This window comes from Pelodiscus sinensis, unplaced genomic scaffold, assembly GCF_049634645.1.
Source record: "Pelodiscus sinensis isolate JC-2024 unplaced genomic scaffold, ASM4963464v1 ctg52, whole genome shotgun sequence".
NCBI lineage: Eukaryota > Metazoa > Chordata > Testudines > Trionychidae > Pelodiscus > Pelodiscus sinensis.
Window position 1 is genome coordinate 436,549 of NW_027465958.1, and position 22,332 is coordinate 458,880.

The following is a 22,332-nucleotide window of genomic DNA, read 5'->3' on the forward strand; positions in this document are numbered from 1 at the left end:
TAGCCCAACTGCTTTTTTTACAATACATGGAATAAGCTTGAAAACCTAGTGGAGAAAAAAAAATCTGAAGAACCCCCAAATTCTTAACATTGTTTGTCATTGGGGCTTACAGCCTTCATAGAACCATAGGACCACAAAGCTGGAAAAGACCTCAGAAGGTCATCAAGTTCAGCCCCCTGCTCTAGGCAGGACCAATCCCAACTAAATCAACCCAGCCAGGGCTTTGTCAAGCCGAAACTTAAAAACCTCTAGGAATGGAGACTCCACTACTTCCCTAGGTAACCCATTCCAGTGCTTCACCACCCTCCAAGTGAAATAGTTTTTCCTAATATCCAACCTGGACCTCTCCCACCACAACTTGAGACCATTGCTCCTTGTTCTGCCATCTGTCACTACTGAGAACATCCTTTCTCCATCCTCTTTGGAACCTCCCTTCAGGAAGTTGAAGGCTGCTATCAAATCCCCGCTCACTCTTCGCTTGTTATTTTCAAAGAGGTTAACTGCATACATAACTATTAACTGTCATGACTTGTTAACCAGTACTATAGCACCCTTTTTGGTGCAGGGTTTTGCAAAGCCAGCAGACTGATGTTTTTCACTAACTGCTCTGTTTATGATCACAAACATCTTCACAGACTAAATCATTTTTTGGTGAAACTCTTCTGCCTGCTGTCATTCCTCCGACAGCAGCATCTCCCGTGATACATAAATTAAACAGGACTATGTATTTTGTGGTAGCATTTGGAATTGTTATGGAGACAGATGCTAATGTTATACATGCTATGAGCTGATTGTATATAATCACTCTGAATGGAACTCGCCATTGAAAGAGTTAGTTTTACTTCGACTCAGCATGCACACATATTCCACTCTAGGTGCATGTGCACCCAACACACTAGAGTTAGAGACTTTTGCCAGCAGTACCACTAGTCAGCGCCTGTATCTCTGTTATCCTTGTGCACAGAGCCAATGATAAATGTAGGCACGGCTGTTACGTCCTCTCAGATCCTTCTTACTGCCCATGGCAAGAGTTGGAGTTCTCCATCACTCATGAGCTGTAGTTAGCTCGCTTTAAGAGAGAGAAAGTTTTTCACATTGTACATAGTACAACAGGTACGGTTGTATCACAACCTCCCTAGGAAGGAAAGGCAGGGGGTTGCCACATGACAATACCTGTAAGGCATTTAAGTGTGGGGTAGAGTGCAGGGGCCTTATGGCAAGGGGTTGGTGGGTGGGTGTGTGTGTGTGTTCAAGGCAGGGAGGTGACAGTCTGGGGCACTCAGGGAAGGGGTTGGGATGTGGGGGAGGTGCAGGAGTCAGGACAGAGGGCTAGACCTGTGGGGAGACAAGGCAGGAGTCAGGGCAGGGGTTGGGGTGTAGAGTTGGGACAATCTGATTTGGTGACCCTGTCCCATGTTGCTCCTGTTCCTGGCCAAGTGAGAGCTGTGGAGACAGCGCCTATAGACACAGGAAGGGAACACAAGGTTCAGGAGCTGTTGTAGCACCTCTGGGCTATTGGTCCAATGCCTGGGATCCCAGCTGCCAACCCCACATGCCTTGGCTGGCTGCATTGCTCACTGGGGCTCTGCTACCAGCCCCATGCACCAGTGGCTTTGCTCCTGGCCTCACCTTTTTGGGGTGGAGAAGACATGGGTAAGGAGGCTGGATCAGAGCCCCACCCCCAGCCTGCCACTCCATTACTACTGCACTGGAGCGCATGGCTTGCTTTCGCCATGCTTCCAGTTTAGTTTAGTTAGCCAGTTAGCTGTTGTGGGGAGTGGAGATTTGCCAAGAAGGAATCACCAGGATTTCAATAACATGTCGCATACAGGGCTGCTATTCTTGTCAGTGACAGGCACAAAAGCTACCTAATTTGCTTAGCTAAGAGACATGAAAGAGGAAAATGTCCTAGTTGTGCCTCATTTCTAGTTTCCAATGAGAATGAAGAAGCAGAGAAATTTCCTCCTTAAAATTCTTCTTGAAAAGATGACGTGTCCCTCCACGGAGGATGGCCCCAGCCCCTGCAGAGTGGGGGGTGCCTCTCCAGTTACTCTAGTCTGGAAAAAACATTTAGTTGAAATTTCACTTGTCTTTCTCTCCTACGGTCTCCTCAGAGCTCTCAGAACCATCAGAGACCGATAAACTGTCCAAGTCTTGCTTTTTACCTCACAAAAAGGAACTTTAAAAAGTTCTTCAGTGCTGAGCTGAGGTCTGGTCATAAGCACCAATGCTTCAGAAGAGGTGTCATCAAGACTGGTGCCTTCACCTTTTCCTGGAAGGCTCTTTGACCCCTCCCCATCAGGTTTGGTACCAGCTTTGGCAGCTGTCAGTACCATCCACACCACAAGCATTTTTGTCTCCCTCAGCTAGGCTCACCTTTGCTGAAAGTGCATTGTCCAGTCACAGTCACAGCTGCCTCAACTATGTAGGCCCTGTGTCTCCATGTAGCAGTAGGCACCATCAGTTTCTGCTGCCTCACCTTTTGGCATTTCATCTGCCTCGTCCGCTTCTACTGGCTCTGTCGGACACTTCAATGTCATCGTTTGGGGCACCACCATGTGTCGCCCATGCCGAGACCCACCAAAGCCATAGGAAGCCCTCCCCCATTCACAGAGGAGAGTTTCTATTTCCTCTTCAGACTCTGCACATGACAGACTTGTGTCTCTTCCAAGGTCTTTCAGGTCTCCATAAAGATGGCAGAACAAGGAGCAATGGTCTCAAGTTGTGGTGGGAGAGGTCCAGGTTGGATATTAGGAAAAACTATTTCACTAGGAGGGTGGTGAAGCACTGGAATGGGTTACCTAGGGCAGTAGTGGAGTCTCCCTCCCTAGAGGTGTTTAAGTCTTGGCTTGACAAAGCCCTGGCCGGGTTGATTTAGTTGGGATTGGTCCTGCCTAGAGCAGGGGGCTGGACTTGATGACCTTCTGAGGTCTCTTCCAGTTCTATGATTCTATGATCATGCTCTAAGGTTGCTGAAAACATTGAGCAAGGCCGGTATTTGTATAAGGATGCCCCTCTGTGGTCCCCACCATCATGGGCAGTTCTGTGCCTCCTGGACTGTGCCAAGGCCTTCTGTCAGCTACACAATCCAGAAGGACATCATCTTCTCTAGCTCCTGTAGCCCCTATAGAGCATCCTTCTTTAGAATCTCCATGTCCTTGCTCACTGAGTAGGAAGCGGCAAGGGGTGAAGCCTCGAGGTATTTCTTCCTCTTCTCCTGATGAGACCATCACACTAGAGTCAACATTGTCTATCTATGAAGGCTTCAAGGTCTTTCAAGACCTCATACGGTGAGTGGCATTGCAGGCGGAACCAGTGGAAGACAATACACACAAACAATTGGAGGCCCTGTAGACTCCTGCCCTTCATATTAATGCAGTTCTGTTGGAACCTGCTAGCATTCTTTGGCAGACACCAGCTTCTATTACACCCACTGCCAAAGAAGTGGCGTACACAATATAAAGTTCAATTCCAAGAACATGATTATTTCTTTACTCACTTTGTCCCAGATTCTCCCATAGTCATGGTAACAAATGAATGAGGCAATTGTATTTAAAGGCTACTTGAAAGAAAAGGAGCTTACGAGAATGGATTTGCAGAAGACGAAGACCTGTATCTTTGCTAGCCTTCAAATTAAGGTGTTAGAACTTTGCCTCTCGGATGGATTACAGCAATATAATATACTTAGACATGAAACCTCCTGCGCTTAGGAAACTCTTATTAGTACAGATCGCTCTGCAAGGTCTCAGGCCTGGTCTACACTAGGATTTTATGTCGAATTTAACCACATAAGGTCAATTTTCTAAACAGTGAGTCCACACTACCAAGCTCGTTCCTTAAAGAGCCACTAAAGGTGCTTTTGGTCCTATTGCTTTTCACGAGGTGTAACACTAAATTCAGCCTTGCATGCTTGACTTTGTTGTAGTGTAGATGCAGTGTTGTGAAATTCAACATTCTTGGCCTCTGGGAGACTGTGCCTACTCAGGCCAAATCTCTTGACTCTACTGCTCTCCAGGTGAACAGGAAAAGCCTGTTGAATTTGAAGTTCATTTCCTGTGTGGAGAGCAGACCTCAGAGCAGGCAGCACAATTGAGCAGCGCACATGGCTATGAGTTCCATGAGTTCAAGTGCTGTGAGCACCAGTTGCAGACAAGCACCAGCATGGAGCATGCAGGAGATCCTGGACCTCATTGCTGTATGGGGAGAGGAATCTGTTCCCACAGAACTACTAATCAGCAGACATTTATGCCAAGATCGCAAAGGGCATGGAGGAGAAAGCATATGCAAGGGACACCCAGCAGTGCCACGTTAAAATAAAAGAGCTTGGTCTTGGAAGAAAGTTCCAGATGGCAGCTTTGTGAACAGACAGGCGGTCCTAAAGATGTGCACATCGTGCACCTTTCCCGACCATCCCACGCTGATATTGGTGAAACGACCCTTGTGATCCACCAGCCCCTGCAGTACCATTAAGAAGTACCCCTTGTGGTTTTGTATTCCTTGGCATGGTGTTCGGGTGCCACAATAGAGATGTGTGTTCTGTCTATCGCCCTGCCACAGTGTGGGAGCCCCAGCTTGGCAAAGCCCTTCACTATGTCCTCCATGTTTCCCAGAGTCATTGCCCTCTATAGCAGAAGGATGCTGATGGCCTTGGCCACTTGGACTATGTCTACACTGGCAAGTTCTTGTGCAAGGGTTCTTGTGCAAGAATTCTTGTGCAAGAACACGACCACACTGCCATGTGCTTTTGTGCAAGAGCATCCATGGCAGTGAGGATGCTCTCTTGCGCAAGAAAGCTCTAATGCCCATTTTAACCATAGGGCTTTCTTGTGCAAGAAACCCCTGCCAAGCATCCACACTGTCCTCTTGCACAAGAGCTCTTGCACAAGAGGGCTTACACCTGTTAGAAAAGGGCATAGCTCTTGTGAAAGAAGCCCTGTCTTCCGACGCCGTACTGTAAATCTTCTTGCACAAGAGCGGGCGGGCAGTGTGGACGCTCTGAAGGTTCTTGCGCAAGAACAGCCGTTTTTGCACAAGAACCTGCCAGTGTAGACATTGCCTTGGATCACAACAGCAATTCACAAAGTGCCTTGAAAGTGACCTTGAGCATTTGGAAGTTTTGTAGCCACGGCTGTTTATCCCATCCCTGCATCACGATGGGGTCCCACCAGTCTGTGCATGTCTGACAGCACTTGAACTGGGTTCCACTGTTACCAGAGGATCAAATCTGACACTCACTTAGCTCACAAGAGCTTCACATAAGAGCATGTTCATGGCCTCCTGCAATTCATCCTCATTCCGATGGACCATGGATATCATGTGGATATGTTCCAGCATACAGCACATGATGGTTAACATCGTTATCACAATGTGCAGCGAGCTCCAGCATGGAATCCATGCTCACAGTGTTATGGTATCTGCATGGGTAGCCAGGTAAAGAAATGGCATGAGAAGAATATTTACCATTACAATAAACTGGAGTGGGGAGTGAACAAACAAGTGCATTATGGGATGCTGACAACATGTACCTAGAACAATCTGCTGCATGGTTTTGGTCCTATTGTCCATCAAGAGTTTAACCCAGAATGCAAAGGGCCACAGGCTCTAAGGTATAGCTACCCCCAGGGTAGCCTGCCATCTGAGGTTGTGCTACTTTGACCTACTTTCAACAGTGTCGAATTCTCTTGCAAAGTGGGGACACGTGCCTTAGACTTAACAAAATTGGGTGGTAAAACATCGACCTTAATAAATGAAATGTAATCTTGTAATGTAGATGTGGCCTCAGTCCTTGTCTTCAAAGCACTCAATGGCCTAGGCCCAATGCATCTAAACCGCCATCTAAAGCTCTAGGATGAAGGCTGTTATAATAAATTAAACATACTATATGTTACTTCCTTCAATCATGTTTGTATATTGACCATTATCAGGGCTCACCGAACATTATCAGGGCTCGTCCGGCGCAGATCGCCCAAACCTGGCTCTTCCGGGTTGCAATCTACTCACCACGGGCGAGTAGATTGCATTATTTGTTGAGCCCTGCCCATTATTGTGAGGATATGCGCCTTTGACTTAACCACATTGGATGATAAGACATTGACCTTAAAAATTTCAATCCAACGCATAGAATAGATGTAGTCTTAGTCTTGTCTTCAAAGCACTCTATGGCCAAGGCCCAAGGCATCTAAAACACCATCTAAAGCTCTAGGATGAAGACTATAGTTGTCAATTGCATTCCCCTCGTCCAATGGGATCACCCAACAGAAGCAGGACACAGAACGTTCTCTGGAATGAATTTCCCAAAGAACTAAAGATCATCACAAACTTTCCCATCTTCCACTCCAAGTGCAGGGCACGTTTCTTTGGCCTTGCTGTCTTGCCATCTCTAACCACATAGCAACAGGTATATTTATATAAAAACAAAAACCCCCTCACACACACGCTACCAAACCAAGACATTTTGCTGCACATTTCTCCCTCTGGGGAGGTGAGGAGAGAACAAACACATGACAGGTGTTAGTCACGTTGCCTAATGCACTAACACAAGTCTCTCAGACATTACGTTGAGGAGCACATTGTAAGATCTGGCATAGAAAAGAACAGAAATATGCTACTGCTCACCAGAGGGCAGACATCCACATGAGGCTGCTCTTAGATACAACTGTACGCTCACATCTTCCTCTGTACTTGCCATGGCTGGAGAAATAATTTATGCTGATTTAAACATTCCTGGAGCCAGTTCCTCTTCGAGGCCACCAATACGATCTCCGCACCTCAGTAAGTGGATTTAGTTTCTTATTTTTGCCCCAACATGGGTAGTCTTTGGTGAGGATTCCATTTTTCTAAGTTGTTTAGGTTTGGTTTTTTGACTTGCAGCCTAGGCAGTTTAGAGAAACTGTGTCTAGAGCCAAAAAGCAGCTCCATGCTTTATGCATGGTAGGACTGAGCTACTGGGAAACCCTTTACCACTCTCAGCATTTGGCAACTGAATTCTCTTAAGGTAATAGAGTGCCCTTTAGCTTGTTAGTGCTGCATGTCACGGAAAACTTCATAGCAGCTGACAATCAAAGCCTGCAAATGCAAGTGCAATGCAATACGCTGTACTTTGTATGGTGCCTTCCTACTGATTTCGCATGTTTTCAGACATACTAGCAAACTATTGAGGTATCAGTACATTGTAAGTGGGTTATAGTTGGGGGTGGGGGGCAGAGAGCAGTTCATTGGGCAAGTCTGAGAGAGAATGATTGAGCACAAGGAATGTGGGTTGCTCACAAAATAGAATTTATTATATCAGAGGGAGGGTTAAAATCCACATACCTCTGAGAGAAGGGGTGGAATCTGAAGCCACGTAGGGAGCCAATTATGTCCAGAGGGTGCTGGGTTTGGGGAGGGTGCCAGGCTCAGGGAGAAAAGGCTACAAATGCAGTAAAATCTAAGGTACTCAAAAGTTTAACGAAAGGGAAGAGGTGAGGGAGAGCACCAAAGATGCTCCTCATCTTGAGCGTCATTCGATCTAGATAATGAGGGCAAGCAGGACAGGCCTGCTAACCTTGTAGTGATATAAGGAGGGAGAGGGAAGCCCAGTATCCGAGGAATGTAGAAAACGGGACCAGAGAAGAGGAAGAAAAGAGAAGAACCTGGCCAAGGGGGGTGGATGAGTGGGAATGACAGAGACAAGGAAGTGGATTTTATACTGGGTGCTGAAATGGCCATGAAACCAGGCAAGCGTTCCAAAGACAGAGATGATGTGATCTGTTTCTGATCACTGTAGTTCAACTGAAGTGTGGAAAGTCAGGGGGGAGAAAATGGCGGAGATGGGGACCATCAGGAGTTTCAGTGTTGGAGGGAATAATAATAAAAATATAAGAAACAATGTTGTGATGGATTCAGACAGAGATCCTCTTGAACAGGGGTGGCCACGGAGTTAGACACAAAGAGCCAAAAGAGCTGGGGACAGTAGTGCAGACAGCCACACATCCCTCCCCCAGAGCCAGGCACCCTTAGCCCCCATCCCCAAGCCAATGCCCTCCGCCAGACACAGACACCCCCAGCTCTCCCCACTCTAACCCAATGCCCTCCCCCAGAGCCAGGCCCCCCCCCCCAGGTCCCTCCCATTCTACCCCAATGCCTGAGTTTCACTGGAGCTGCCGCTGCCACAGCCATGCACGTCTCCCTCCAGGCACTGGGGCACGTGCACAAAACAGGCATGCTGCTCCGAACGAGCCGTAACCCTGAGAGCCGCATTTCTGTGAGCAAAGAGCCGCATGTGGCTCAAGAGCCACAGGTTGGCCACCCTGCTCTTGAGATTGTCATTTGATGTGCTGGAATTACCACTGGGCTTGTCTAGCTGCCCTCTTGGGGACCTTACCACCCTATCTTGCCAAGTCAGAACCTCTGGTTTCTCCCAGCCAAGACACAGAGTCGGGAGTCACTGCTCACAGCAGAGCAACACACACACTGAGATCCACTCAACCCTGGGAAGGATCAGGCAATGGGATTTGAAAAAGCACACCGGCCCGATGGAACCAGAACCCCAGATAAATCCATCTCACTATGCATGAAGTTTATACAGAGTGAGCTCGTAAATTATTTGCTCCCATTATCAAGGAAAGAGAGATAGAGATGAACAGTGGTTGTGCCCTCTCATAAGAACATAAGAACGGACGTACTGGGTCAGACCAAAGGTCCTTCTAGCCCAGTATCCTGTCTGCCCACAGTGGCCAGCACTGGTGCCCCAGAGAGAGTGGACCGAAAACAACGATCAAGCAATTTGTCTCCTGCCATCTCTCTCCAGCCTCTGACAGAGGCCAAGGACACCATATTATCCCCTAGCTAATAGCCTTTTAGGTGCCACCTAACCCCCATGAAATTATCTAGCTTCTCTTTAAACTCTATTATAGTCCTAGCCTTCACAGCCTCCTCTGGCAAGGAGTTCCACAGGTTGACTACACGCTGTGTGAAGAAGAACTTTCTTTTATTAGTTTTAAACCTGCTACCCATTAATTTCATTTAGTGTCCTCTAGTTCTTCTATTTAGGGAACTAATAAATAACTTTTCTTTGCCTGCCCTCTCCACACCACTCATGATTTTATAGACCTCTATCATATTCCTCCTCAGTCTCCTCTTTTCTAAACTGAAAAGTCCCACTCTCCTGGTAACAATTATTTACACTGGGTTTATTAATAAACAAAAGTGATTTTATTTATTATGTATAAAATGTAGGATGTAAGTGGTTATGAAGAATAGCACACCAAGCAAAGTTAGTACACAAAATAAAATAAAACATGCCGGCTAAGCTTAATGCATTTAAGACAGGGGTTCTCAAACTTTGTGATACTGCGACCCCCCCTGTAAGTTGCTGCAACCCCCCTCTAAGTTGTTCACGACCCCCCTCTAAGTTGCTCATGACCCCTAGGGGGTCAGGACCCACAGTTTGAGAACCCCTGCATTAAGAATCCTGTTACATGCAAATTCTTACTCTAACCGTAGCTCTAATCCTCTTTTTCACAAGCTGAGCAACCTACCAGCTTGGGCCTGATCTTTCCCCCTGTTTAGCATAAGATGTTTCCAGTGGTCATCGTGGTAGGTAACTGGGGTGTCCTGGTGTCTCGCAGCAGCTCGTATTGTTTGGTTTCATGCCTTTATATAGATTTTGCCACAGGCCAGAATCCTTTGGGTTCAGTTCAAACTTTTCTCACTCTGAATGGACAAGTCCAGTGTCCAAAGTGGTTTCCAGCATCCAGTGCCCTGGTCACTTGTAGGACCAACCATAGTTGAGGCTCACAGGAGAAGCAAGACTATTCGCAGCTCCTTGTCCCAAATACGGGAGCATTAAGTTCCTTACGTATTATGAATGGTCCTCACAGAACAGGCCTAGATCAAGAACAACAAGGAGTCTGGTGACATTTAAAAGACTAATGATTAGGGCATTAGGGCACAAGCTTTTGTGAGCTTCAGATTCTGAAGAAAAAATACCTAGCTTAGTGTGTGGTTGTCTAGTTAAATTTAATTCTTGCTGTGAACCAGCATAAAATCGTATCGATGCATGTTAGATATTCTTTTCAAACAGGATCTGATCTACTCTTGAAAAGTATGTTAGGAGTTAGATTTTGCACGTGACAGCTGTGTAAATCCAGAGTGATGCCCTAGTGGTCAGTGTAGTTGCTACAAACACTAACTAAGAGCTGAATTGGACTTTACGTGGTTTCTTTAGCCAGAGTTACATACGTTTGTTATGCTGAAAACTGGCACTATGTTAAGGAATGGAAATTTAGGCCCCAGTCCTACTCTGATCTGATCCCTTTACGGGTGGATCTTCATTCACACCTGCACAGAATCCCATTGAAGTGAATGGGCACAAGGGCCCATCCATGTGGATCCAACCACAGGTCTGAGGCCTTTATTCAGAGTGGGGACCATTGTGATCATCTAGTCCAGGGGTCTCCAAACTTTTCAGCCCGAGGGCCGCATTAACTATCAAACAGCAGTTCGGGGGCCGACTACACACTTGAGGTCCAAATAAAAAACAATCAAAACATGGATGTTGTTTTTAATTATTTATTTAATATTATTTTATTCAGTTATTATTTAATAACACATTGATACACTACACATGAACACCTGTATTAGTGTGAATCGTGAAATTGTTTCCTGGATGCCAAAATAGCAGACATTTCTGGCTTTAGATTTGTTGTCCCTAACATCAACAGTGACCTGAGATTATCATCGGACAAGTTTGTTCTCAAATTGTTCTTCACGTATTTCATTCTTGAAAATGTTTGTTCACACAGGTATGTTGTTCCAAAGGTTGAAAGGTACCTTGATGCAAAAGTTTTGACATTAGGAAAGTCTTCCTTGGGCAAAAACTGGTAAAAACCCACCAGTCCTCTTTTAATTTGGTAAAAACATAACGTCCACGTAAGCGGCGGCTGATCTTGGCAGGATACACGTAAATTTCCGTAATTTTTTTTCCGTAGACAAAAAGGTCTCCACGGGCCGGATGAGAGGGCCTCGCGGGCCGCATCCGGCCCGCGGGCCGTAGTTTGGAGACCCCTGATCTAGTCTGACATGCTGAGTAGAATTTCCCCAGAACAATTCCTAGAGCAGATCTAGTCAGAAACATCCAGTTTTGATTTTAAATTTGTCAGTGATATTGAATCTGCCATGACCCTTGGTAACAAGGTATTTCCAGTCCTACAACTAAGGGCCTTCTCCTCCACATACTTGCAGCCGAGGTGCAAAGCTTTGTGCTGTGAGTCCCCAGGCCCCAACCCACAGATGTTTATGACCATGTTTAACTTCCCTCAAATGAGTCATCTCAATGAAGCAGTCACTCACAAGTTTCACATTATACCCGTGCTGAAATCAGTAAAGGATCAGGGTCTAAGGCTGAAATTAAAATTAAGTTGTTTCCTAAGATGCTGTCAAAATCATGCAGTCACAGCATTGACGTTATATAGCAGTTAAGATTGGAAGTCAAGTTCCAATATAAGGATGATTTTGAGCTTCCCACTTCCTTTTCTTAAAAACCCCTCTCGTTTCAGCCTGAAATAATTCATGATAGTCTGAAACCACCAAATAATTTTCCTGAGACATTTTAAAGTACAATAAACAAGCCATTTAAAAAAAACAGAAAACACAACCATAACTACTAATTATTCATCATTAATTACTATGAAATATACCAGGCAGCAGTGCCAACGGTTCTAGTTAGGTGCAGATGCCTTACTAGATACTGAACGCATATAGACCAGACAATAATTTTTCATTTTTCAAAAATTATTCCCACTGTTGTGACCACTTGTAATCTCAGGATAATTAGTTCTGTAAAGTTCATAGTAATGATCTGAATTAGGTGTCTGTGAAAATCCACACACAGTGATACACTTATATGAACAAAATGATGTAATTTTTGAATGGACTCCAAATTAATATTCATTACAACAGGAAGAAATTTAAGTCTCCTGTAGTGATTGGAAACCCTGTGAGTGTCACAAGCTTCATTTGGAACAAAAAATTAGTTTTTTGGAACAAAAAATTAGTGAACATAGGGAAATGTAGGGTGAGATAGGTATAAATATGTTTCTGTTTGTCAAGGGCATTCCCCACTCTGGCACTCCGAGTGCCACAAGAGACTTGAAAATACCTTGCCTCTATAGGCTTCTGTTTTTAAAACTTCCCAAGGTCACAAAATCCCTGACCTCGGGTGGCATGTTGCCACCACCCAAGTGCAAAACCCCTTTATTTTTTAAGCCAGGAAGACTCACTTGGGAACTTCTTCCCATGCGGTACCCCAAGCTCTTTACCACAAAAGAGCTTGAAAAAAACAAACAAACTATAATCTCTGAAAGCTGACCTCCCAGTCTTAGTCTTAGTCTTAATCTTTAAAGTGCTACATTGTCCTCCCAGTCTGACCTCCCAGTCTTAGTCTTAGTCTTTAAATTGCTACATTGTCCTGCATTTTGCTTCTCCCAGTTTTAGGTATTGATACACAGATCCCCTGCTATCTTCCAGGACACAAAATTCAGATCACAGTCTTAAAAAGGGGGATTTTATTAACAAAACAAAAACATATGCTTGGAAAAAGAATACTTGGTTGCTAGGTATTATCGAACAAATGAGAAAAAACAGATTACAACTCAGAGAATTGCTTCCCTGGGATTCAGCTTCAGTTACATTGTGTGTGGGGGGGGGGGGGGGAAGGGGGCGCACGGACTGAGCACAGAGGAATTTAACCAAACAACAAAACAAAGAAAATAACCTGATCGTGTCTAATTAAATATTCCCTATCACTTACATATCTGTAGCTTCAAGGACCAATCCATTTCTAGGCATGGATATTCCTGCCTGGGTCAATTCATCTTTTTTCCCCAGCTCCTGGTTTGAACTCCTCACAAAAGAGCTACAGAAGGCAATCAGTCCTCTTTCAATGCAAATGTCAACACTTTCTTCCCATTGGTTCTTTTGACTCCCTGCCAACACTTCCTGGCTACCCTGGGTTTAACCCTTCAGTTACTGAGTGCTGGGATGTTTAGAAAAGAGTAGCATCCCTCCCACCCATAAGACTGCTTACAGACTAGTACAGAAGATTAGTATCTGCTCTTTTTGCCCCCACATCTGCCACCTTCCCCACCCGCCAGCAGCCCTGCTAGGCTTTTACCATGGGTATCACATTTCAGGGAGGCCACAAGAAAGGATATGAGGGCAGAGTATGGCTGTACAGAATGATTTCAGGAGGCTCACCCAGTGCTTTTTTTGAGATGGTACTGGCCGGTACGCAGTACTGGCACCTCCTGTCAGAACTTATCTAGCAAGAACGGAGAGTACCAGCACCTCTGTAATAAAAATGGCAGACAGGCGGCTGGGTGTTAAAGAGTACTGGCACTTTAAAAAAAAAAAAAACCTACTGAGCTCATTCATGCATAAGGGACCGTGTAGAAAAAGGTGTGAAGGAGCACTGCAGAGAAGTGAATGAAAGCGCCTGTCATTGTTAACGCTGTGAATGGTGTCATATGAAGAGGAGTGGAAGTCCCATGTCAGGAGGCTGCAGGAGGCTCCAGAAAAGAACAAGTTTCATTTTTAATTCTCCCACTGGGGGCTGAGGGTGTTTCTCCAAACTATGTCTCTGATAGGTTCCCGTCCATGTCCCCGGTGGCATCGCATCGCTGTGGGGGCCGGATGGGCTGGGAACATCGTCCTGATAGTAGCTGTGATAGCGCTGGGGGCTTGGGGTAAGTAGCACCCACCTATTTACCCATTTGGGTTTGATTCTGCCCCACGAATTCTCTTCTCATCCCCAAATCTGAACGACGTTCACGTCCTGATTCCAGTCGGTGTGTGAATGATCTGGCAGGCATCGCCTTGCCACCAGGGGAAAATGTTCCAGGAACAAGACAGAGCTAAGGGCTGGATGCATGAAATGTGTGTGGGCCGGCTCAGGCAGGTTCACTCTTACATGTGGGTGGGAGACAGGAATGCACCTGTATGTTCAGTGAATGGGATTCCCTGTCTGCACCCCAGGGCTGTGTCTAGACTGGCAAGTTTTTCCGCAAAATCATCTGCTTTTGCGGAAAAACTTGCCAGCTGTCCACACTGGCCGCTTGAATTTCTGCAAAAGCACTGACGTTCTCATGTAAGATTGTCAGTGCTTTTGTGGAAATACTATGCTGCTCCCGTTCGGGCAAAAGTCTTTTTCCGAAAAACTTTTGCGCAAAAGGACCAGTGTAGACAGCCCAGATTTGTTTTCTGCAAAAAAGCCCCAATTGCAAAAATGGTGATCGGGGCTTTTTTGTGGAAAAGCTCATCTAAATTGGCCACGGATGCTTTTCCACAAAAAGTGCTTTTGCGGAAAAGCGTCCTGCCAATGTAGACGCGCTTTTCCGAAAATGCTTTTAACGGAAAACTTTTCCGTTAAAAGCATTTCCAGAAAATCATGCCAGTGTAGACGTCGCCCAGCTGTGATGGGTTAACACTCCCGTGGACCTGGGGCTATTTTTTATTTTGGCCAGCAGTGCATTATGACTGAGTCAGGTTACTTGCATACCGTGGCCCTACACTGCTTCCGGAAGCAGCCAGCTGCCAGCACATCTCTGTGGGCCCCTGGCAGGAAGGGAGACAGCATGTCTCTGTGTGCAGCCTGCGCTTGTAAATGCCACCCTTGCAGCTCCTATTGGCCATTTCCTGGACAGTGGGAGCTGTGGGGATGGTGCTGCGGGAAGGGGCATTGTGCATAGCATGCTAGGGGCCACAGAGATGTCCAGCTCCCGACAGCATCTGAGAGTAGCATGAGGCCATGGCATGCGGGCAGCCTGTCTGAGTCTTGCTGCGCTGCTGAACTTCAGCAACCCAGAATTGGGGAGATCACAGTGGATTGACTGGCAGAGGCAACAGGCCTGACCAGTCGATCACAATTGGTGGGTTGGTGACCACTTGAATTTATTTTTGTGGGGCCCCACATAGCCCAGTGCCCTTGGCTGCAGCCCCTAAGGTCCCTCTGTTAATCCAGCCTGGATGGATACTGCACTATTTGGTGATTCACACCCTTACACACACACAATTGTTTTATTAATCCCTAACTAAGTGCAATAGAAGTGATTTTCTTTGATGTTGATGCTCTTTTGAAGTTTCCCAGTTGCAGGGCTCTTGTGAAGGACAGTGCAGAGGGGCTCTGAATACATCAGAGAAGAATGAAACCAGAATCGTCAATAGCACTGAAGGCAGCTCCAGGCTGGAGGATTTCCGGTCTCGCTTGAAATCCATTCTCTGTGAACCCCCCAATGGCAGCTTGGCAGGTACTGACAGCTCTTACTGTCCCAGAGCTGTGAGTCATTCTCCATTAATGAGTCTGCAGCTATCGCTGTGACAGGAAACCCAGTCACCATATGAAAGGGACACTGAGTTTGAAATACAGTGGACCAAATTCTCATGCATAGTGAGACCCCTTAGTATACATTACTCCAGTGCTGTGATCTCCAATCACTCACAAACCATGTGAGAGGCCCAAAAAGCATGAGATGATTGGTTTATTTTAGGAAAATTATATTTTGGGTTGTTTCTATTTGCCTTCTGGTTTCTAAGCCACTTGGGTCCTGCAATTGAGCTTTTCTCTGTCATTATGAGGCTAGAAGCTTTCTTTAATGAAACAGAGTCTCACCTAATCCCCTGGTTTAGGAGCTGGCACTTAAAAAAAACCACCAAACTTCACATGATGCAAAATAAAAACATGACAGATGGTGACACGGCTTATGTGACAATGTGAAGGGGGCTAATGATAGGAGTAAACTTTCATTTTTCAGTCAAAGTGCTCGGGAGGCAGAAAACTATTTCAACAAAACCTAGAAAAGTTCAAATGCAAAAAGTGTTCTGTGAAAAATTTCATGTTTTTTGAAAAAAGGCAGTTTTTTGCCAGACAGCTGCCCTCATAACTGCAGCAGGAAAACAATGTTGAGGGCATAGAGTGATTTTTTAAGTAGACACAAAGCTTTTTAATATGCTGTAATGCTTTAGATGCAGTAGTAGTGATGTACTATCCCAAATTCCTCAGTCAGTTTTAATTTTTGTCAATTCCAATTAGTGGGTGCAAGTAACCGTTTTTTTTTTTCCGAAACAAGGCTTTTTGGGAAAAAAAAGCGGCCGTTTGGACGTGGATCTTATGAAAATAAAAGCCTTTTTCAAAAGATCCTGTATTCCTCAAAAAATTAGGTTTACAAGATCTTTCAAAAAAGGCTTTTATTTTCAAAAGATCCATGTCTAAACTATTTGGAAAAAAAAAAGCGGAAGCTGCCATTATGCAAATGAAGCACGGGATATTTAAATCCCAGCTTATTTTGCAATATCGATACGTCTAATTTACATCCCTTTCTCAAAAAAGGGATGTAGTCTAAACACAGCCTCTGAAGCAGGCACTCTCTTATGTCAGAGTGAAATAACCACACTGGTACAGCATCATTTGCAATATCGATACGTCTAATTTACATCCCTTTCTCAAAAAAGGGATGTAGTCTAAACACAGCCTCTGAAGCAGGCACTCTCTTATGTCAGAGTGAAATAACCACACTGGTACAGCATCATTTGCAATATCGATACGTCTAATTTACATCCCTTTCTTGAAATAGGGATGTAGTCTAGACGTACCCAGAGAGTTTAATCCTCAGCTGTTTGTTAACAGTTGTCTTAGTACTAGTTTTTTTGTCATTAAAAAAAAAGAAGAAAAGATGAAGAAGATTAAATGGAACTGCGGCCATACCAAAAAAATAAAATAAAATAAAAAATAAAGGAGAGGCGAGGAAAGAGAACAAGAAAACCAAGATGCTTACTCTGACCCCTCACTGTGCCAGGGTCACCACGTTTTAAAAAATGCGACACCTGTCACGAAACCATGCCTGCATCAGACGGGCACTCCTCCTGTATCAGATATCTTGGTGAGGCACATATCCTTAAAAAATTCCTCTACTGCTCCAAACTTACTGCCCAGTCTCATCGTGACAGGAAGATGTGGCTTCGTATGCTCCTCTTTGACAAGGCTCTTCAGCCTCCAGGCACCGGGGATTCTGGCTCTCATATGGAGCCTCCTAGGCCTGAGAAGAGACAAGCAAGCTCTCCTGCACCAAAGGCTGCAAAAAAGAGAGTCTCTCCAACATGCTCCTTATCACCCCGAATCTGCACCGGTGACAAGCCGGGTACTTCTGGCACCGCGACCATCCATTCCACTAAATCCATTGAACCGAACCCATGGCTTATTCCCACTTCTAGAAACCTCATTCCACAAGGAATAATGCCTATCCTGAAATAGCTATTTTGAAATAAGGTGTATATAGCTGCTTCACTGATGCTATTTCGATATAGCCCAACCCAAAGCCATTCTTAGTTATTCCTCCTGGGGCTCTAAATAGAGGTAGCACATCTACATTAAGGAAGCCAGCCTCAGACTCATTTTGAGGCTTTCCTGCAGTGTAAAAGTACCATTTTGAAATAAGCTATTTCGGAATAACTATTCTGGAATAGCTTATTCTGAAATAACTTCATTGTAGACGTACCCTGTGTGCTGACCCCTGAGAAAAGCATTTTGGGAGGTATCCCAAAATAGCTATCTCGCATCCAAGGAATGCGTCCACTATTTCAAAATAACAGATGCGTTGTTTTGGTATCCCTGTAAACCTCATAAGGGATGTCTCGAAATAGTGCTTTATTTAGAAATTTGGCACCATGTAGACATGCCAAATTTCGAAATAGCCCATTTCAAAATAAAATCGAAATAAGATATGCAATTTGCATAGTGGAAATTGCGTATCTTATTTCGATTTTAGAGTGCAGTATAGATGTAATCTGAGTCTGAAGGCTTTATACACCGCTGTAGAGGAAACGACAGCAATATCCGGAACTTTATTTCCTCTCCAAAACAGAATGAAACCCTCCCTCTCACCCCTAGTATTTCCATTTTGAGTTCCCTTCCCTCCATCAGACAGGAACAATGGCACCCAAGGTATTTCGGTCTGGTAAAAATGGCATTTTCAATTGTAATAAGGTGCCCAGATCTCCCAAAGGGGAAACAGGAAACCAAGTGGGACTAGCTGGAGTCCTGCAGCCTCTCTCAGGGCAGGACTGGTGTCACTGTTCAGTCAAACCCTGCCTGCCCTCTGCCAAAGCCCTTACCTGCCTCTCTGGCATGACTCCCCTCCCCACATGTTCCTCTACACCCGACTTTTTGAAAGGAGCAGGCATGGGTCTCATTGGCAGCCACCCACTGATCAAGTTGAAAAGAGGAAATGGGACACATGCCCATTTTGCCAAAAAAGTCGGTACAACCAGGACCAGGCTTAGAAAAGGGGCTGTCCAGCCACAACGGGACGGCGGGTTGCTCTGATCCAAAAGGAACTTGAACATTTTTAAGCAGCTGCTGCAGACTGTTCAGAACTGACGACACCTCTGTTCCCATCTCTCCCTCCAGGGGGCGCCAGGTGCAAACTCTGCCCCAGGGACTGGCTGCTGCGCGGGGACAAGTGCTACTGGCTGTCAAAAGAGAATAAAAACTGGAACTGGAGCCGGGACGACTGTTCGGGGAAGAGCTCGCAGCTGCTCGTGCTCCAGAGCCAGGAGGAGCTGGTAACACACAACACAGGAGCAGCCACTAATATTTTTCTGTGGGTTCTCCAGCCCCAAAGTACCCACAGAGCCAGCGTCTCTGTCTTGACTGGCCTTGGGCTGCCCTGGTAGCCCCATCAGGCCTGACGCCGAGTCACCTGCTTCCCTCACCTGAACCACTCCGTCCAGGGGCACTGTCACAGGTGAGGCTGAGCCAAGGGCACCCTTAAAGGGCCCGTTCACCCTGTGACACCAAGGACTGGGGCTGGTGTTACCAGGTCTGCACAGAAAGTCACATTCCCCTGCCTCCACCAGGAATTCCAGCCTGTTCCACCTATTCACCCTTCCCTAAATAGAAGAACTAGAGGACACCAAATGAAGTTAATGGGGAGCAGGTTTAAAACTAATAAAAGAAAGTTCTTCGTCACACAGCGTGTAGTCAACCTGTGGAACTCCTTGCCAGAGGAGGCTGTGAAGGCTAGGACTATAATAGAGTTTAAAGAGAAGCTAGATAATTTTATGGGGGTTAGGTCCACAAAAGGCTATTAGCCAGGGGATAAAATGGTGTCCTTGGCCTCTGTTTGTCAGAGGCTGGAGAGGGATGGCAGGAGACAAATCACTTGATCATTGTCTTCGGTCCACCCCCTCTGGGGCACCTGGTGCTGGCCACTGTCGGCAGACAGGATACTGGGCTAGATGGACCTTTGGTCTGACCCAGTACGGCCATTCTTATGTTCCCCTCTGCTTGCCCCTCACAGGACTCCTTACAGGATGTTATACAAGGTGCAAGCTCTGCCTGGATTGGGCTTAAAGTGACACCCCCCGGGGGGAACTGGATCTGGGTGGACGGTTCCCAGTTAGACCCAGCGTGGTGAGTGCTGCCTGTCACTGCCTGATGCTGCCTGAGAGATGTTTGGGAAAAGCTTCCGCTGTCCAACATGCTGCTGTTAAACATGCGTCTGTCTAAGGCCAGGCCTGCACCTACCTGTGTGACCAGGCCAGCCACCTTGGTTCAGGGCATTTTTGCTGCACCAGAGCAAGCCATCGTGCCGCAGCCACTCTACCACCGTAGCTGTGCTGGTAGCAGGGCAGCATGTGCTGACTGGGGATGGAAGAAGCACTGACATGCGACCAGGGCTGTGTCGACACTAGGGGGTTTCCATTGTCACCACCTAGAAACATCTCCTGGTGTGGCCAAGGCACCAGGAGCTGCCCTATTGCCCCTATCACCACCATATCTGAGCACCTCACGGCCTTCACTGCATTGATCCTCTCACACCCTGGTGAGGCAGGGCTGGGCTATTAGCCCCATGCTACAGATGGGGGAAACTGAGGCACCAAGACTACTCACCAAGCTGTTCAGGTGCCTGCCACTGACTGATTTCAAGGGGAGGTGGGTTGAGAGTCCCTCTCCAGTGACTTGCCCTGAGTGTCACAGGAGCCTGGACAGAGAAGGAATTGACACAGCTCAGCGCCCTAACCACTGAACCAGCCTGCCTCCGTCATGTCAGCTCCTCCAGGTGGGCAGCTGGAGGCTGGGACATGTCACCACTGCACAGAACGTGGCCACTGCTCCTGCCAGTGCCAGGGGGACGTGGTGGCCAGTGCCCCTTGTCTCTCCCCAGGGTGCCCATCAGGGAGACACCGATACAAGGTCGTGCCTGGACCCTCAAATGTCAAGTCATGGCCCTGGCCTGGGCTCTGCTCCTCCCGCTGGGCTTTGTGCTCCCACAGCCGGAAGTGCGGGGGAGGAATGTGATAGCGTCTCTCTACACCCCCCACGGGTAGGGCAGGAGGGTTAAGCCCTAAGGCTGCAGTGAGCCCCAGGGTCCCTGCCTGCAGGGGCTTCAGCCAACCCAGCCAAAGAGGTGGCTCAGCAGGGGAGGGGCCCTAGGGGACAGAGCAGCCCCCACACACACTGCCCCACAGCGGGACCCAGAGTAGGGAGGGGTGAGGAGGTGCTAAGCTCCTGCTAGAGGGCGGCTGTGGAGCCTGCAGGGTTAGGGCATGAGCAGACCCGAAATCACTTCCCCAGAGCTCAGCCGGGGGCTGGAGACACTTTCCTGGGCCGCCCTGTGTGGGGTTTGGCACAGGCAGGGCTCAGCTCCTAGCCAGCGCCCGACATGGGAGGGTCTGAGCTTTCGCGGGGCGCTGGCCCAGCCAGAAGCAGGGGGAGGGAAGGAGCCTGCCGGACGGGCTGTGGGTGAGCCGAGTGCTCTCACCATGGTCTGGTTCCCTGCAGAGCAGTGGGAGGGGGATGCGCCCCAGTGGGGCAGGATACACGGGCAGTGGGGCTGGGGGGCAAAGCAGAGAGAGGACAGAAAGGGTGGGAGCATGTAAAGTGTTGATGGGTGGGAGCAAAGGGAACATGCAACTGGCTCCTGCTTGCCTCAACTCACCAGCCACCGCCGCTCCCAGCCAGCGCCAGCCACAGATGGGACGGGGGAGCCCAGCCGACAGAGCCGGCAGGCAGCAGGAGGAGCAGCCGGTCCTGCACACTGCAGATTTGCCCTCCACATCCCCACCCTCATCATCAGCCCTGACCCCCACACTCACCGCCGGAGGGTGGGCAGCTAGTGAGCAGGGATCTGGCCCGCAGCAGGATCTGCCAGTACCCATGGGCGGGGAAGGGGGAATATAAAATATGGGACAATTTGCCCATTTTAATGAAAAAGTCAGGACACCTGCAGGAAGGGGTTGCCTGGTGCAGGAAGGGGTTGCCTGGTGCAGGAAGGGGTTGCCTGGTGCAGGAAGAGGTTGCATACCTGCATACCTGGTGCAAGAAAGGGCTGCCTTCCCAAACTACCTGACTCGGTCCCTGCTCCAAGATCCTGGGGGGCCATTCAGGCTGCTCACCCTGGACCCTCGGGAGGGGCTTCATGTGTGGGTGCTCCAGGGGTGGCTGGGGTTCCACTGTCCCCATGGTCTGACGCTCAGGTGCCCCAGGGCAGCTGGTCACAGGGGCATTAGAGGCCACGCTGCTTGACAACTCTGGGTTTAAGTGTGGGAAGCTGGGGCCAGCAGCCATGGGGGGAGAGGGCTGGTGGGTGCAGAAGGGGCAAGGCGATGGGGGTGGGCCTAGCCTGTCTCCCTTAGACAGGGCAAGGAGCAAGGGGGAGACAAGACCCACCCCGGCCCTTTCCTTGTTACCAATGACATAGACTTGCTCTTTCATTCTGCAGCTTCCCCGTCTCAGGCCCCGTGGATGGGAACAGCTGCGGTCGGATCAAAGGCAGCCGGATTCAGTCAGATACGTGTGATGCTGACTTCAAATGGCTCTGCCAGAAAGAAGCTGCCGTGATATAACCAGTGGGACCAAGGAGCAGTGTTTGTACCCCTGTAACGTTAAGACGTCTCAGTGGGGGGAGCCAGATTAGTCTGTAACCTTAAAAACAACTTTTAAAAAACGAGTCGTCCTGGGGCACCTTAGAGCCGAACAAAACTCTCCATATGGAATCATGCGCTTTCGTGGGCAAAACCCACCGCCTCAGATCAGATGATCTTGAGTGGAAAAAAGCACTGTTTCCACTCAAGGTCATTTCATCTGAGGCTGTGGGTTTTGCCCATGAATGCTCGTTCTATACTCAGGCTATGCGCAAAAGGGCCAGTGTAAACAGCTCAGATTTGTTTTGCGCAAAAAAGCCCCAAGCGCAAAAATGGCGATCGGGGCCTTTTTGTGCAAAAGCATCTGTGCCAATCTAGACGCTCTTTTCCGCAAATGCTTTTAACGGAAAGGTTTCCCGTTAAAAGCATTTGCGG

At 47.5% G+C, this 22,332-nt stretch overlaps 1 protein-coding gene across 1 annotated transcript; it reads left to right on the forward strand.

Annotated features, from left to right (window-relative positions):
* Window positions 1-5,057: 5,057 nt before the first annotated feature.
* Window positions 5,058-22,173, forward strand: LOC142825356 (killer cell lectin-like receptor subfamily B member 1B allele C). Its single transcript, XM_075917343.1, has 6 exons — window positions 5,058-6,771; window positions 13,626-13,724; window positions 15,117-15,284; window positions 18,440-18,594; window positions 19,332-19,444; window positions 21,756-22,173. The coding sequence occupies exons 1-6, from the start codon at window positions 6,687-6,689 to the stop codon at window positions 21,877-21,879; spliced, it is 744 nt and encodes a 247-aa protein (XP_075773458.1). The 5' UTR covers window positions 5,058-6,686; the 3' UTR covers window positions 21,880-22,173.
* The last annotated feature ends 159 nt before the right edge of the window (window positions 22,174-22,332 follow it).